We start from the raw sequence: 18,264 nt of genomic DNA on the forward strand, positions 1-18,264 counted from the left end.
TGTGATTCAATTATGTCATTTGAAATTTATTTATTGCTGAAATTTGTTTTGAATGACATATGATGTACAAATTGTTTTGTGAATTAGGATATAGGATGGTAGTGTAGTAGTAAGCATCTTTAGGAATACCTATTTATAGTATTTATTTAGATTTGCAACAACAAAATTATTATCTAATGTAATATTTTTATTATTTTCTTTTATTAGTATTGGATTCTCTCATTTATCCTTATTTTTACTATTTCTTCAAAAATAATCCTTATTGGGTTAAAGCTATTAGTTTCTTAGCCCATTGTTTAACAATTTATTACGTGGGCTAATTATATGCAAAACCTTTTACTTTAACCTAAAAATTTAATAAATGGTCTAAACAATTAATTCTGAGCCGTTTATTAAACCCAATTTTCTTCCTATAAATCCTAATATATAAAAAGAAATATTCCTCCCATCTCCCTTTTGAGCTGTGGCATACTCCTCTCTCTCTCTAAAAAAAATTCTTAATTAAAACCCTTGCACTTTGATCCTAACTGATTATGTATTCCTAAAAATTAGTACCTTATGTTTTTATTGATTTTTGTTACTTATGTCTTACAAATGTGCTTGAATTTTCGACCTTTACTATTGATCATCATTTGCTATTGTTTGTGTTGTTTTAAACTAGATTAATTAGATCTAAAATCCTAGACTCCATTTATGCCTCCTTTGTTTTTTTGAAACTTCTCAATATTATTTATTTTATTAAAGCCTAAACTAATCCCTTTTTGGATAAGTTATTTTGTTACAAGAAGTATTTTATATGTAGTAAGTTACTAAGTATTAAGTAGATAATAAGACCTAATACTTTCGGACAAGCCCTAAGACTTCCAGAAAAATCGTTTTAAGAATTGAGAATTGATGTCGTAGTAAGTGGTGCGTCTGACGAAGCTATGATGTGCAAGGCGCATGAAGCTATGTGGAATACATCTACTGTGTATGACGCACATTATCCTGGCACGAGGCATGAACTACGACAGGTCATCAAACTGGTAGAATGTTGTTTATGTGAAAATTTTCAAAGTCTATAACATTTTAGAAATTCTATATTCTTCTTAGCTTGTGTTTGATTTCACGAACTATTATGTTGATAAAGATTATTGAATTGTGTTTTAGCTCTTGTTCAACCATAGAATAGTAAGTAGTCTTTAGTTTCATGTATTGCCATTGGAAGTTACTAATGTCTAGTAACTTATTTATGTTAGGAGACGAATTCTTAGAGGAAGACTTTTAACCCTAGTTTTTGTCACACGCGTAGTGAGCCTAGGGTTGTCTATGTAATAGTAGATAAGGATAAAAGCATGATAAACTTAGTATCATATCTAGGAAACAAAATTGTTTGCTTCGTGACATTGAGTTATGTTAAGATCAAGTATGAGCTATGTTGAGTTAGCTTCATGTTCAAGCACGTCTTATGATTGAAACCAAGATGCATGTCCTCAAAGAAGTTTTTACATAAGTTCAAGTATTCATGTAAATATTAAGTAAGTTTCTCTTCAAGTCAAGTATAGCCAAGCTCATGGCTACTACTTAATGGACCTAAGAAAACAACTTGTTTGGTCACCATGTATGCAAGATAAAACAAGTTTATGTTGAAGGAATGGAACCGTACCCTTTTGATACTTATTCCCAAATAATCACCTCCTCAAGAGGTAAACCATTTGCGCCCTATCAGTTTATATAATGTTATATATAAATGTGCTTCCAAATGTATGGTCAACATAATGAAACCCCTCCTTCCCGACCTTATTGAAGATTACCAAACTGCCTTTATTTCGGGACGGCATATGAATGATAATATCTTGCTCTCTCATGAGATGATGCATGTTATCAACAAATAACGATCCGGAAATCGTCATTTGGCGGCTGTCAAAATTCATATGAACAAGGCTTACGATTGTGTTAGCTGGTTGTTTATTCTGAAAATAATGATAGCATATGGATTTCCGGATTACTGGATCGGGTTGATCAAACAATGCATATCAACACTGTCTTACAGATTTATCATTAATGGATCCGTAACAAAACCGTTTACTCCCACTTGCGCCCTTCGGCAAGGAGACCCTTTGTCACCCTACCTGTTTCTATTTTGCATGGATATACTTTTGTGTATGACAACTTTAGCGGCAGATATTCGAATTCTTCAAGGTATCCAAATTCGACGGCAAGGTCCTTCTCTCACCTACCTTTTCTTTGCAGATGCGCCCTATTCTTCTTCAAAGCGTCAGCAGCTAACTGCAACTCATTGACTTCACTGGTCAAATGGTTCCGTAGCGTTTCTGGTCAACTCCTCAACTTACAAAAGTCTTTTGTAAAATTTAGTCCGAATATCCCTTCTGATCAGCAACTGCTCTATAAAACGCTACTTTTCATGCAAGTGCAAGGCAACATGGGCATGTATCTTGGAATAGTGAGCGATATACAAGAGAGCAAGGAGAAACATTTTACTCCATTACTAGACAAAATTTTACAACGAATTGCACAATGGCAGCAATGGAATTTATCACAAGCCATGAATCTTATCATGATTAACTCAATTTTGGTAGCATTTATTATTCACTGTCGGTCTTTCGCATCCTAATGTCCGTCACACACAAAATTGAAGGAATGATTGGCAGATTTTTTTAGGGAACTTCGACTAAAAAAGGCATACATTGGCGTGATAAAGGCGATCTTCAACTCCCAAAGAGTTTAGGCGGCCTTGGCATTCGCAAAATAGGAAATTTTAATACAGCGCCGTTAATGAAAAACGTCACTCGTATGCAAGAAAATCCATATCTATTACTCTCAAAAGCTTTCAAGGATAAGAAAAGCCAACAATTTCATATCCTATCTCGAGATCAGAATGTCTCTTGGGGTAGACAGGGTCTCCACCAGGCTGAAAATATTTTAAATAAAAGTCGAGCTTGGAAGGTGGGCAATGGGCAAACCATACTAGCTTCTAGTAGTAAGTGGGTGCATGGTCATACTCCTATCCTCCGAGATGAGGTTCAACTAGTTGAGACTACCAGATTAAAAGTAGCAAACCTCAGGGACCCGACTACTAACGAATGGAATGTTCACCAACTCTACAAGTTTTTATTCCTTCCAACGCAAAGATGATTCGGACGGTGGAGCTACCTTCCAATCCCAACATCCCTTAGAGGCTATATTGACCATTGACAAAATCAGGGCACTTCACGACTAAGTCATGTTACTATTTTCTTTCTACTTTACAGCAAAACGATATCTCAAGCATGACCAACTCTAAAACTGCGGAATTCTTTCGCATTATATTGGGTCTGAACATCATGCCAAAATGAAAACTGTTCCTGTGGAATTTATGGAACAATGCATTAGCCACGAACTACGATCTGCATAGACGTAACATCGACACTGATGCCTCCTACCCGATCTGCCTCCAACCTAAGGAGTCCCTACTACACTTGTTGATTTTTTGCACCCTAGCAGAGGAAGTACGACTCCATGCCTTTTCGACTCTCAGTGTGTAATATCCCGAAAATTTAAACTTACTTAAATTAAATAATAATAATTAGTGGCTAAATTTTTCCTTTAATGATAAGGTAAGATCGAAATTTTGTTATTCTATGTCCAAGTAATAACAATTAATTCTTTAAATAAAAATATATATATTATGGCAAGAGTTACAATTAATAACAAGTTATGTTAAATGATTTCATGACTTAAAATAAGAAAACAAATAATAGACAAAACAATTACTTGAACTTTACAAAAATGGGTCAAATTGGTTTTGGTAATAAAAGGAAAAGAAAAAGAGAAAAGAAAAGAAAAAGAAAAAGAAAAAGAAAAAAAGAGAAGAAATTGAAGAAAAATAGAAAACGTGAATTTTCCTTCTCCTTGGCTCCATTTCAGTTTTTTCTTCAAACAAAACCCACCCATGAATTTCTTCCTCACAATTTCACAAAAGATCCATTAAAGGATTATAAACTCTAAAATGGATTATTCTTGCTCAATCAAACTCATGTTCATATAAAATTCATTAATCAAACAAAATTACCCAATAACCCATTTTTATCCATTCAAATTCATCAACCCAATTGAGCAAAGGTTGAAGCTCAACAATGGCTATAAATAGCCATGTTTATCCCCTCAAACCATTCACTCAAACCACTTGAGTCTTCGCCGGAAAACACCACCCAAAACACCCCTCAAATCCCCTGTTTTTTTTCTTTCGCAATTCTCTCTCTCCTCTGTTTTTCGAACTAACACCACCGCAGCACCACCTTCTGTGGCTGTCACCCTCCGCCGACAACCACCGACGCCCCTCGCCACTACCACCTTGCGCCAACCACCGTGCCTTCGCCTACCCAGCCGCCCCTCTCCCTCGTCCTCATCTCTCTCGCTCAGCTCCTCTCTCCTCTCGCCAATTCGTTCTCTCTCTCCTCTTCCTGGTCTGCTGTTCGCACCGTCCCAACACCACCGGAGTACCGTCGAGCCATCACCGCACCCCGCGACTCTCGTCGTGTCGTCACTTTTCTGCTTCGCCTCGCCTTCGGTCGCCGGAGCTTCGTTGTCCCCCCTGCTCTCTGGTTCACGCTATTCTGTTGAAGCAGAGGTATGTTGAAAACATACCTCTCCCCTTTATATGTTCTGTTATTTATTTTTGTTGGGCTTTGAGAATATTCTCAAATTGAGATAATGGCTGGATAAATTAACAACTTGGGCTGATTTAATTAAATCAGTAAATTAGTGAGCTATTTGAGATGGTTAGTCAATTATGTCCATTTAGTTAATAACACATACATAATAAAAGACTCACTATATATTATATAATACTTGTGATTCGATAATTAATAAACGATTAAACGATAATTTATGTGATAATACTTAACAATATATGTCATATATATATATATATATATAATATATATATATATATATATATACCTTTGCAATTTGATTATTATGAGACTAGATAATGATGTAGTATGTGATAACCTTAATATTATATTTTATATAATTAAATATATCAACTAAAAAGTATTAGTAAATAAGTATAGTTCACTTGTTAAATTTGTATATGTTAAGGTAGTAGTTAATTAAATTACAAGAACGAAAGTATTCTATTACGAGTTTTATAATTATAAGTCATTAAGTATAATCATGAACCATAAGATTAATGACCACTCTTTTAATTCATGAAATGACGAATAATATGTTAAAGGGACCCTATGACTAATAGAATGAAGTTTTGACTTAAAGGTTAACAGAACTATAACGTTTTGAAATTCATAAAATATGAAAAGGTTATAATAAGACGTTCATATTCAGAAGCCGTGATTTATAGCGTAGACGCTAAGTTGTTAAGTGGAAAGGGCGCCTACGACTTTTTTTCAACCACCAAAGACGATAATATATAACACTCCTACACACCTCCTACAATGGAAACATGAAGGAAATGGATCAGTAAACTCAGAATTTCGAATAAAATATTAATAAGTCTTCATTAATTCCTGAATTGATTATTAGATATAAAAAGGAAGAGATATTACAAGTCTTCCCTTACGATCAAGGTTGTTAAGCAGGATTCCAGGTAACGTCTACTGCTAACACCCGCACTCCCCTTCCAACTACGTTTTATGGTGATTTTATATAATGTTTATGCTATGTTTTATATGGTGTGCGGGATATGAAATGTTCTGTAAATGATTTGATGACGTTATGAAATGACTTTATAATGATTTATGTAAAATTACTCAAAAGAAACGAAACATGATAAATGAAAGTGAAAGATGGTGAATGGCAGTACTATATTTTCTGGGCCGTGCACGTGTCATTCTATTATCTGGCGGCAATGCCACCTTCTGATGGGGGACAACGTCCTCGGTGGCACCCGCATTATGGCATTATATGCCACCTTCTGATGGGGGATGAATATCCTCGGTGGCTTTGCCTTCCTGTTATGGTGTAGGGCATTATATGCCACCTTCTGATGGGGGATGAATATCCTCGGTGGCTTTGCCTTCTTTTGTGATGTATGGCATTATATGCCACCTTCTGATGGGGGATAAATATCCTCGGTGACTTTGCCTTCTGTTACGATGTCTGCATTATATGCCACCTTCTTATGGGGGATGAATATCCTCGGTGGCTTTGCCTTCTGTTACGATGTCTGGCATTATATGCCACCTTCTGATGGGGGATGAATGTCCTCGGTGGCTTTGCCTTCTGTTATGATCTATGACGTTATATGTCACCTCCTCATGGGGGATGAATATCCTCGGTGGCTATGCCTTCTCTGTACTCGCCAAAGTAACCAAACATAGTTTTCTGATATTGAAATGTGATAATGGAGATAATATGAACGGAAATGACTTTTAAATTCCTGATTCGAAGTGTATGTTTACGAAATGATTTTTACTATATTCTCTTCTCCCTGTTTGCAAATAAAATGAATTGAAATGAATTTACGTTGTTAGAGTAGTATGTTACTGAGTCTCGGCTCATGACGTTTTGTTTTTCTGTTTTAGGTATGCATACGAAGATGGGATGACGTAGCAGTGAGGTTTAAATTACGTTAATTCATACGACTATAACAATTATGTAATCCAAGTTTATGATCACCAGATTACGTAGTATCAGCTATGCTTAAGCTATCTATACATATTTCTAGAATTACTACCATTATAATAGAAGTTTAGTGATATGAAAGAATGTTGCCTTGTACTTTCCTGTGTGGAGAGTACGGCAGTGACGCACCGACTAAGCTAGGAAGGTCTTCCGCTGCTAATCTTTGTAATTTATTAACCTAATAGTGATGCTTAGAAGTCGGGGCGTTACAGAGTGGTATTAGAGCAAAGGTTCTGAGGACCATTAGTGAAACTCGGGTTTTCATGCCAACGAGGTTTTAGGAAAAAGGAAAGTTAAAATGAGAAATAGGATATAAAAAGAAATAAAAGAATTAGGTTATAAAGTTATAAAATGGTTTTAAGAAGGAGATTTATATGATTATGAAAATGGTAAATGAAATGAGCGTGAGTGTTAGGAACGAGACGGGAACAATATTTTATACTATTTATCTACGATGTTTGTGCATGAATATGTGATGATTCTAATACAATTAATGTATTAGAAATGGCTTCAAGTGAAAGCGATCCTACTAATGGCGGAAATGGGAACCAAGAGCCTGATGTTTCACTAGATGAAATAAGGGCAAGACTCGACGTTTTACGAAACGACCCCGTTTTCGGAGATGCCACGGGAGACGTTGCAAACGATAATCGAATGGATTTGATGAGGCTCATGATGATGGAACTACTGCACGGAAATCGACAAAGGGTCAAGACGGAGCAAGAAGAATGCTCGAATACGTTTAAAAGATTTTCTACGCATAATCCGCCAACTTATGACGGTAAGCCAGACCCCACCGAATTCGAAGAATGGCTTAACAGCATGGTGAAGCTATTCGATGCCATTCAGTGCCCCGAAAAATGGAAAGTAAACTTTGCGATATTTTATTTGAAAGGGCAAGCTGATCTTTGGTGGAAAACCGCCAAGGGCCTGCAAAGTCAGCCTGGGTTTGGATGGGAAAGACTAAAGGAGGTTATGAGAAGCCAATTCTACCCTCAATCTCTGCAGCTCCAGATGGAATCTGAGTTCATCCAACTGAAGCAAAGGAACATGTCCGTCCTGGAATATGCTGTGAAGTTTAACGAGCTTGCTCGATTTGCTCCCGACCTGGTAACCACCGATCGTCAGATAATGAATCGTTTCGAAGGCTGTTTGAACTTGGAACTTCAAGAGAAGCTTGTTGCACACATGAGTCAGTCCTACCAAGAATTGTATGATAGAGCTATCAACGTCGAGCGGAAAATGAAGCTTCGAAAAGAGATATACGAAAATAGTAAAAGAAAAGAAAAACCCCAGGATGGTCGATCCATCAACAACTCCAACAAGAGGCTGAACATGGGATTCTCAGAGAACAATCATTATCAAAGACCGTCTCTCCAATGTTATAAGTGCGGTAAGCAAGGGCATTTGGAAAAAGATTGTCGACAAGGGACAGGTAAATGTTTCCGATGCGGTAAATGAGATCATTTGGTTAGAGATTATCCCATGCCAGACTCTCGAAACCATCACGCGAACAACTACGATCTTAGACGAACTCAAGGAAGCGGACAAATTTCCGGATATAAGGGCAACACAACTAACACCAACATCAACAGAAATCATGCACGAGGATATTCACAAGCTGGAAGAGTATACGTGATGAAATCAACTGAAGCTGATGAACATGAAAATAACGATAATGAAACCTTCTCTACTCCCGATGCTTAAATCTTTGTGCGCAAATTGACGAACTCATATTATATGACGCTATTGCTACGTATTATGATGCTATTAAGTGTAGTTTTAAGACACGTTTATGTGTTAACAATCTAAATAAAATATGAAACTATTTCCGTGAAATGTTGTTACGATTTTTCTCAAGTTTTGAGGATGAAACTTTTTCTAAGGGGGTAAGGATGTAATATCCCGAAAATTTAAACTTACTTAAATTAAATAATAATAATTAGTGGCTAAATTTTTCCCTTAATCATAAGGTAAAATCGAAATTTTGTTATTTATGTCCAAGAATAATATTATTCTTAAATAAATATATATATTATGGCAAGAGTTACAATTAATAACAAGTTATGTAAATGATTCATTAGTTAAAATAAGAAACAAATAATAGACAAAACAATTACTGAATTTACAAAATGGTCAAATTGTTTGATAATAAAAAGGAAAAGAAAAAGAGAAAAGAAAAGAAAAAGAAAAAGAAAAAGAAAAAAAGAGAAGAAAAACAGAAAACGTGAATTTTCCCTCTCCTTGGCTCCATTTCAGTTTTTTCTTCAAACAAAACCCACCCATAAATTTCTTCCTCACAATTTCACAAACGATCCATTAAAGGATTATAAACTCTTAAATGGATTATTCTTGCTCAATCAAACTCATGTTCATATAAAATTCATTAATCAAACAAAATTATCCAATAACTCATTTTTATCCATTCAAATTCATCAAACCAATTGGGCAAAGGTTGAAGCTCAACAATGGCTATAAATAGCCATGTTTATCCCCTCAAACCATTCACTCAAACCACTTGAGTCTTCACCGGAAAACACCACCCAAAACACCCCTCAAACCCCTGTTTTTTTTTCTTTCGCAATTCTCTCTTTCCTCTGTTTTTCGAACCAACACCACCGCAGCACCACCTTCTGTGGCTGCCACCCTCCGCCGACAACCACCGACGCCCCTCGCCACTACCACCTTGCGCCAACCACCGTGCCTTCGCCTACCCAGCCGTCCCTCTCCCTCGTCCTCATCTCTCTCGCTCAGCTCCTCTCTCCTCTCGCCAATTCGTTCTCTTTCTCCTCTTCCTGGTCTGCTGTTCGCACCGTCCCAAAACCACCGGAGCACCGTCGAGCCACCACCGCACCCCGTGCCTCTCGTCGTGCCGTCACTTTTCTGCCTCGCCTCGCCTTTAGTCGCCGGAGCTTCGTTGTTCCTCCCCTGCTCTCTGGTTCACGCTATTCTGTTGAAGCAGAGGTATGTTAAAAACATACCTCTCCCCTTTATATGTTCTGTTATTTATTTTTGTTGGGCTTTGAGAATATTCTCAAATTGAGATAATGGTTGGATAAATTAACAACTTGGGCTGATTTAATTAAATCAGTAAATAAGTGAGCTATTTGAGATGGTTAGTCAATTATATCCATTTAGTTAATAACACATACAACTGGCGTCTTTGGATGAGGCGGCATCGAATCAGGATAGAGCTAACTTTGAAGCTGGACAGAGTAGAATGGAGAGTTGGGTGGCTTCTATCAGAACTCCACAACGACCGACTAGTAGTGGAATGGTGAACCCTTCTCCTCATCCGATGCAACAACTTGAAAGTAACCCAGGTAATCCTAATCCATGGAGTAAAATGTTATTTGCGAATATTAGGGAGGAGGGTGTTGATTTAACTGTGGGTGGAATTGGAAATCAGAATGGAAGAGATGGAAGTGGGGAGAATGAGATGCTTAAAATTTCAGCTGAAGAGATTCAACCTGAAATAGACTATTGGAAATCAGCAATAGTGTGTTACATACTGGGAGTTAAACCTCCATTCAGGATTGTTGATGGATTCATAAGACGTGTATGGGGTAAATATGGGATTGATAGAGTTTCAATGATGAATAATGGAGTGTTTGTGGTGAGATTTAGGAACAATGAGGATAAAGTGAAGGCAATGGAAGCTGGACCTATATTATATGACAGGAAGCCATTCATTATGAAACAATGGTCACCTGAGCTTGATCTGATAGCGGAGGATGTGAAGGTTGTCCCAACATGGGTGAGGTTTCCAAGTCTTCCATTGAAATATTGGGGGCAACAGACATTGACAAAACTGGCTAGTAGGATAGGTAAACCTATTCGAACAGATAGAGCTACAGCTCAGAAAGAAATTTTAGAATATGCAAGAGTGCTTGTGGAGGTGAAAGTAGATCAGGAATTTCCAAAGGAGATTTTGTTCATGAATGAACAGGCGAAGATGACAGCACAACAAGTAATCTATGAATGTAAACCTATTTTTTGTGATGATTGCAAAGGAATAGGACACAACAAGGAAGAATGTAGACAAAAAAGGTTTGAGGTTGCAACAAAGAAGATAAAAACTAAGCAGATCTGGGTGAGAAGACAGAGCCAAGATGTGGAGAGGGGAGGGTCTCTAGTACAGCAGCCTAATGTGGTGCAGGTGGAGAATCAGCAGGAGGAGCCTAAGGGGCAACAGAGGAAGGAACCAAGGGAGGGGCATAACAAAAAACATCTCTCTGAACTGGGTACAATAGAGGAAGAAGTAAATGATCAGGAGGTAATGGAGAGGGAACAGGATAAGGCAGCTCCAGAAACTTCAACAGCAGCTATTCCTGAGAAAGGCAAAGGTCCAATGCAGGTAGAGGGGGACCAATTACCTCCAAATGGATAGTATAGCATTCTGGAATGTCAGAGGACTGAATAGTCCTCTGAAACACAGTGATGTGAGAATGTTTCTCAATCACAATAATGTTGGGTTGTGTGGATTGCTGGAAACAAGGGTGAGGAAAAGTAATTTTGTGAAAGTGTATGGAGGTGTGTGTGCAAGTTGGAGTATTGTGACTAATTACCAAAGTCATCAGGGTGGTAGGATATGGTTAATATGGTGTCCTAGTAAGTTTGAGGTATATATCCTTGAATGTAATGCTCAGTATATTCATGGGAAGATTCTACACAAAGCTACTGGGAAGAAGTTCAGTCTTACTGTGATATATAGTTTTAATGATGCTAAAGAAAGGGAGAGCTTATGGAATGGGTTGATAACCATTCATAAGAGAATGAAGGGTCCATGGATAATAGGTGGTGATTTCAACAATGTTCTTAATCTCAATGAGAGACTAGGATCAGCTGTCATGTTAGAGGAGGTGATAAAATTTAGAGAATGTATGAGGGAGTGTGGGCTGAGTGACCACTGTACTACTGGCCCTTTCTTCACTTGGAGGAACAACCAGGAGGGAGATAATAGAGTATGCTCAAAAATAGATAGAGTGATGGCAAATGAAGAGTGGGGCAAAGAATTTGAGAATGCTCTTGCATGTTTTTTGCCTGAAACAGTGTATGATCATAATCCTTGTGTGGTTCAGCTGGATAAAGAAGTTACTAAGAGACCTAGATCTTTTAGGTTTTTTAACATGTGGACTAAAGCTCCTGAATTTTTAAACACTGTACAAGAAGTCTGGCAGCAGAGGACTAATGGAGTGCCTATGTTTAAGGTGGTTACTAGATTGAAGCAGTTGAAGAAGGGATTGAAGGTGTTGAATAAGGATCGTTATTCAAACATAGAACAAGCTGCTGATGAGGCTAGAATTATGCTGGTGGATGCTCAAATACAACTACATAAGGAGCCTATGCACAGTAACTTACAGCAAATAGAAGCTGAAGCTAGGAGGAATTACATGGAGAAGCATGAAGCTAGAATGAGCTTCATTAAACAAAAAGTGAAGCAAGAGTGGATAAGTAGTGGGGATCAAAATAGTAGATACTTTCATGCTTGCCTGAGAAAGAGAAGAGTGCAGAACCAGATTTGTAGAATACAAGATAAGAATGGGGTATGGAAGGAGAAGCAGGAGGATATTGAAGAGGCATTTATTCAGTACTATAAGGAGCTACTGGGTAGCACTTATATTACTGGGGCAAAGGTCAGTAAGACAAAGAGGGTCCTATGTTAGATGATACACAGGGGCAGGGCTGTGTGAGAGATTTACAAGGAGGATGTGAAAAGTGCACTATGGGCCATTGATGAAACAAGAGCCCAGGTCCTGATGGATATAACAGCAAATTTTTCAAGGAAGCTTGGTCATGCATAGGGGAAGATGTAAGTCAAGCTATTCTTAATTTTTTTCAAACTGGAAAACTGCTGAAACAAATCAATGCAACAAATTTGTGTCTTATTCCTAAGATAGAACAACCTAGCAATGTTTCTCAATTTAGACCTATTGCTTGTTGTAATGTCTTATATAAGATTATCTCAAAAATGATATGTAGTAGGTTAAAGGTAGTGTTACCTAGCCTTGTGGATGAGGTGCAAAGTGCATTTGTAGAAAACAGGAAGATCATGCATAATATCCTAATCTGTCAGGATATGCTCAAGCACTATAAGAGAAAGAATCAACCAGCAAGATGTACTCTAAAGGTGGATTTGAAGAAAGCATATGACTCCCTGAGTTGGGAGTTCATTCAGGGATTATTAGAGGGCCTTAATTTTCCTCAACAGTTTGTGAAGTGGATCATGGAATGCATAACTAGTCCTTCATTTTCACTAACTATAAATGGCTATACGTGTGGTTACTTTGCAGGCAAAAGAGGGTTAAGGCAGGGAGATCCCTTATCTCCTCTGTTATTTGTATTAGCTATGGAATATTTTACTAGAATTATGAAAAAGATGTGTAAAAAAGAGATGTTTAATTTCCATTATCATTGTAAACAGCTTAGATTAACACACTTAATTTTTGCTGATGACCTTATGTTGTTTAGTAAGGGGGAAGTTAAATCAGTTGTAATGCTAGTGAGATCTCTTAAAGCATTTGCTAGAGTATCTGGATTGGAAGCAAGTCCGGAAAAATCAGCAATATACTATGGCAATGTGAAGGAGGAAGTGCAAACAAGGATATTTCAAATGACAAAGATCAGCAAGGGTGAGTTCCCATTCAGATATTTGGGTGTGCCTATCACCTCAAAGAGGATTAGTAGAGCTGATTGTGATGTGCTGATATACAAGATTATGAAGAGAATCATGTGCTGGAGTACAAGGCATTTATCCTATGCAGCTAGAGGGGTACTAGTGAATGCTGTCCTAATGAGCCTTCACCTATACTGGGCTCAGGTGTTCTTGTTGCCTAGAAGTGTGATGCAAAAGATAACTCAACTATGTAGAGCTTTCTTATGGGAAGGAAAAACTGTACTGAATAGAAGCCCTCCTGTAGCATGGGAAGTAATTTGCAGACCTAAGAAATATGGTGGATTAGGTGTGCAGGACTGCAAGTATGGAATGAAGCTGCAATAGGGAAGTATGTATGGCAAGTGGCTCAGAAAGAAGATGTTCTTTGGATAAAATGGGTTCACAACATTTACCTCAAAGATGGGAATATATGGGAGTACAATGCTCCTGAGAATGCTAGCTGGGTGTGGAAAACTATCTGTAAAATGAAAGACAAATTCAAGGCAGCTTATAATGGCATCAATGGAAGGATGGATCGAAGAAATACACTATAAAGGAGGGATATAACTGGTTGAAAGGGCAACAGATAGTTGTGGAATGGCATAGATGGGTATGGAGTAGTTTCAACCAGCCTAAACATGCTTTTATTTCCTGGATGGCTATGTTAGGAAAATTGAAGACTAAGGATAGGATGTATAAGATTGGAGTATGTGCTGATGATCTATGCCTCTTATGTGGACAAGACACTGAAACATGCTCTCATTTGTTTTTTCAATGTCCTGTAAGTAGCATCATATGTCAAGGGGTTATGAGATGGATAGGAGTGAAGAAATACCCCCAGGAGAACATATACACAAGCTGGAAGAGATGGGGAAGGAAATTCAGAAGGAAGAAACAACAGCAGGTGAGCTATGCTGTATTGGCTGCCCTGGTTTACTACATATGGCGATGTAGGAATCATGCACTATGGAAGGAGTCTATTAGAAGACCTGAATTGGTGATCAGAGAGATTCAAAATGAAGTACTAAGAAAAGTGCAAACATGTATAGACATGAAATGGTCGAGTGAAGATAGGACCTGGATACAAAAATTACAGTTGTGAATGATGATATGTAGTTAGAAATTGAGTTGTGCTCAATAGGTTGTAAAAAATCTGTGGACCCTGTTTTGGGTTTCTTTTTGGTAATATATTGCTTACATTTTTACCAAAAAAAAAAATAACACATACATAATAAAAGACTCACTATATATTATATAATACTTGTGATTCGATAATTAATAAACGATTAAACGATAATTTATGTGATAATACTTAACAATATATGTCATATATATATATATATATATATATATATATATAACCTTTGCAATTTGATTATTATGAGACTAGATAATGATGTAGTATGTGATAACCTTAATATTATATTTTATATAATTATAATATATCAACTAAAAAGTATTAGTAAATAAGTATAGTTCACTTGTTAAATTTGTATATGTTAAGGTAGTAGTTAATTAAATTACAAGAACGAAAGTATTCTATTACGAGTTTTATAATTATAAGTCATTAAGTATAATCATGAACCATAAGATTAATGACCACTCTTTTAATTCATGAAATGACGAATAGTATGTTAAAGGGACCCTATGACTAATAGAATGAAGTTTTGACTTAAAGGTTAACAGAACTATAACTTTTTGAAATTCATAAAATATGAAAAGGTTATAATAAGACGTTCATATTCAGAAGCCGTGAATTATAGTGTAGACGCTAAGTTGTTAAGTGGAAAGGGCGCCTACGACTTTTTTTCAACCACCAAAGACGATAATATATAACACTCCTACACACCTCCTACAATGGAAACATGATGGAAATGGATCAGTAAACTCAGAATTTCGAATAAAATATTAATAAGTCTTTATTAATTCTTGAATTGATTATTAGATATAAAAAGGAAGAGATATTACAAGCTTCCCCTACGATCAAGGTTGTTAAGCAGGATTCCAGGTAACGTCTACTGCTAACACCCGCTCTCCCCTTCCAACTACGTTTTATGGTGATTTTATATAATGTTTATGCTATGTTTTATATGGTGTGCGGGATATGAAATGTTCTGTAAATGATTTGATGACGTTATGAAATGACTTTATAATGATTTCTGTAAATTACTCAAAAGTAACGAACATGATAAATGAAAGTGAAAGATGGTGAATGGCAGTACTATGTTCTCTGGGCCGTGCACGTGTCATTCTATTATCTGGCGGCAACGCCACCTTCTGATGGGGGACAACGTCCTCGGTGGCACCCGCATTATGGCATTATATGCCACCTTCTGATGGGGGATGAATATCCTCGGTGGCTTTGCCTTCCTGTTATGATGTACGGCATTATATGCCACCTTCTGATGGGGAATGAATATTCTCGTTGGCTTTGCCTTCTTTTATGATGTATGGCATTATATGCCACCTTCTGATGAAGGATAAATATCCTCGGTGGCTTTGCCTTCTGTTACGATGTCTGCATTATATGCCACCTTCTTATGGGGGATGAATATCCTCAGTGGCTTTGCCTTCTGTTACGATGTCTGGCATTATATGCCACTTTCTGATGGGGGATGAATGTCCTTGGCGGCTTTGCCTTCTGTTATGATCTATGACGTTATATGTCACCTTCTGATGGGGGATGAATATCCTCGGTGGCTATGCCTTCTCTGTACTCGCCAAAGTAACCAAAGAAAGTTTTCTGATAATGAAATGTGATAATGGAGATAATATGAACGGAAATGACTTTTAAATTCCTGATTCGAAGTGTATGTTTACGAAATAATTTTTACTATATTCTCTTCTCCCTGTTTGCAAATAAAATGAATTGAAATGAATTTACGTTGTTAGAGTAGTATGTTACTGAGCCTCGGCTCATGACGTTTTGTTTTTCTGTTTTAGGTATGCATACAAAGATGGGATGACGTAGCAGTGAGGTTTAAATTACGTTAATTCATACGACTATAACAGTTATGTAATCCAAGTTTATGATCACCAGATTACGTAGTATCAGCTATGCTTAAGCTATCTATACATATTTCTAGAATTACTACCATTATTATAGAAGTTTAGTGATATGAAAGAATGTTGCCTTGGTACTTTCCTGTGTGGAGAGTACGGCAGTGATGCACCGACTAAGCTAGGAAAGTCTTCCGCTGCTAATCTTTGTAATTAATTAACCTAATAGTGATGCTTAGAAGTCGGGGCGTTACACAGTGTCACCATACCATCACATTCAGATTTTAGAAGCTGGCTTCGGGAAACTATTCTCCACTTTAGAAAAACGGATGGCTACCATGGTACGCGCATCCCCTTATTATTGGAACATTATGGGGTATCTAAACGACGAGAAATGCGCAAGTTTTCAGACATCAACGTATTACAATGGAGCGATTTCGAACACAGTTAAAGAAATGGAAGTGCATAACATTTTCATCTCAACCACTCCCCCTACTACTAGCCCACAATTTGACCCAATCATGCCACCAGGGTTTAATATTGCAAAACTGGGAACGCTACTCGATTATTCTCCTGAGATCATCATCCAAATCGATGGCTCCTGGGATAACAAAACGAAACAAGGAGGTGCTGTTTGGTTCGATGTTACTCCTGATGGGGGAATACAGGATAAAGGGGGCACCCTCATATGGGTAACATCAGCCATAGCTGCTGAGACTGCAGCATGTCTTAAGGGCATCCAATGGGCGAACCTAGAGGGACTACGTAAGGTAGATTTTCACACGAACTCCACAACTTTAATTTGTCTGTTAAGTTCGAATGGGACAGGTGACATCTCCATTCATCACACAATTAACAATATTCAGGAATTAGGCACAGGATTCCTTGGGTACAACACTACAAAGGTTCACAAGGAGAATGTTCACTTAGTTCATGAGCTTGCAAATGCCATCCGAATGGCTTCCCCTTCCTTTTATATCTTTTAGTTTTCATTGTTGTAAATTTTCGCGAGGTCAAAAAAAAAAAAAAGTTAATCACCAACAAGCTTCAGAAGCGCATAATTTTGCAAAATAGTAACGTGGTTTAACTTGTTCTAGATTTATGCCTAATGTTTAATTGTTTCATTCCGCATATGTTAAAAAAAATTATGCTTGTTTTACTTTGTAAACCTTCATGGTGGAGTTTAATTAATTTCTTTGTTTCAGATATTAGTGATAATAATGGTAGCTGTCGTCTCTATCGACAACTGGATGATTATGTTTATATATTGTTTTTTGGACTTTCTTTTTGTCATGAAACTGGACTATGAAAATAATGATATTCCGTCTTTGTTGTTTGTTTCGACTAGGAATGGCAACGGGTCGGACTTGGACCGGATTATGCATAATCCGACTCCGACCCTACAGAAAGTTGGATTTTAAATCTGAGTCCGACTCCGAGATCCGACTTTGAAAATCCGAATCAGACTCGACCTAAAATCCGAACATACGACACTCCGAGATCCGATCCGCGACTTAAAATCCGGACATCCGACTTAAAATCCGAACATCCGACTCCGAACCTGATCCGACTTATTTTTCTCCAATTTTTTAATCATTTTTTCTGTGGGAAAATCCTATATAATACAACTGGCTGAAAGTCGAAGTCAGATTATACATAAATAATACATTACATAAATAAGAAAAAAGGATTGATTGACTCAAAGTCGGAGTCGGATTCGGATGTCGGATTATTTTATGAGATCCGACTCCGACCCTCCTCCGACTCAGAGTCGGATTTTTTAAACGGGGTCGGAGTCGGATTACTTTTTTGTCGGAGTCAAGTCGGATTTTTTCCTTCGGATCGGAGCGGACTAGGGTCGGATTCGAATTGGATTGCCATCCCTAGTTTCGACACTTCAATCACATTAGACTTATTTTCAGCTAGTTCATTAGTGGGGATGTTATATATAGTTGAGGTTTCCTTTGATCGAAAACTGCTTCGTG

At 37.4% G+C, this 18,264-nt stretch overlaps 4 protein-coding genes across 4 annotated transcripts; all 4 read left to right on the forward strand.

Moving 5' to 3' along the window:
• The first annotated feature begins 3,195 nt into the window (after nt 1-3,195).
• LOC125496058 (uncharacterized) lies at nt 3,196-8,613 on the forward strand. The gene is made up of 3 exons (XM_048641469.2): nt 3,196-4,609; nt 5,524-5,587; nt 6,525-8,613. The coding sequence occupies exon 3, from the start codon at nt 7,129-7,131 to the stop codon at nt 8,083-8,085; it is 957 nt and encodes a 318-aa protein (XP_048497426.1). The 5' UTR covers nt 3,196-4,609; nt 5,524-5,587; nt 6,525-7,128; the 3' UTR covers nt 8,086-8,613.
• A 1,231-nt stretch (nt 8,614-9,844) lies between these two features.
• On the forward strand, nt 9,845-11,014 carry LOC125495654 (uncharacterized). The gene has a single exon (XM_048640435.1). It carries the CDS (start codon nt 9,845-9,847, stop codon nt 11,012-11,014), a length of 1,170 nt encoding a protein of 389 aa, XP_048496392.1.
• Nucleotides 11,015-11,072: 58 nt separating this feature from the next.
• LOC125495655 (uncharacterized) lies at nt 11,073-12,290 on the forward strand. The gene has a single exon (XM_048640436.2). It carries the CDS (start codon nt 11,073-11,075, stop codon nt 12,288-12,290), a length of 1,218 nt encoding a protein of 405 aa, XP_048496393.1.
• Nucleotides 12,291-13,934: 1,644 nt separating this feature from the next.
• LOC130590812 (uncharacterized) lies at nt 13,935-14,381 on the forward strand. The gene has a single exon (XM_057393370.1). The coding sequence runs from the start codon at nt 13,935-13,937 to the stop codon at nt 14,379-14,381; it is 447 nt and encodes a 148-aa protein (XP_057249353.1).
• The last annotated feature ends 3,883 nt before the right edge of the window (nt 14,382-18,264 follow it).

Source organism: Beta vulgaris, chromosome 3 (assembly GCF_026745355.1).
Source record: "Beta vulgaris subsp. vulgaris cultivar EL10 chromosome 3, EL10.2, whole genome shotgun sequence".
Classification (NCBI taxonomy): Eukaryota; Viridiplantae; Streptophyta; class Magnoliopsida; order Caryophyllales; family Amaranthaceae; genus Beta; species Beta vulgaris.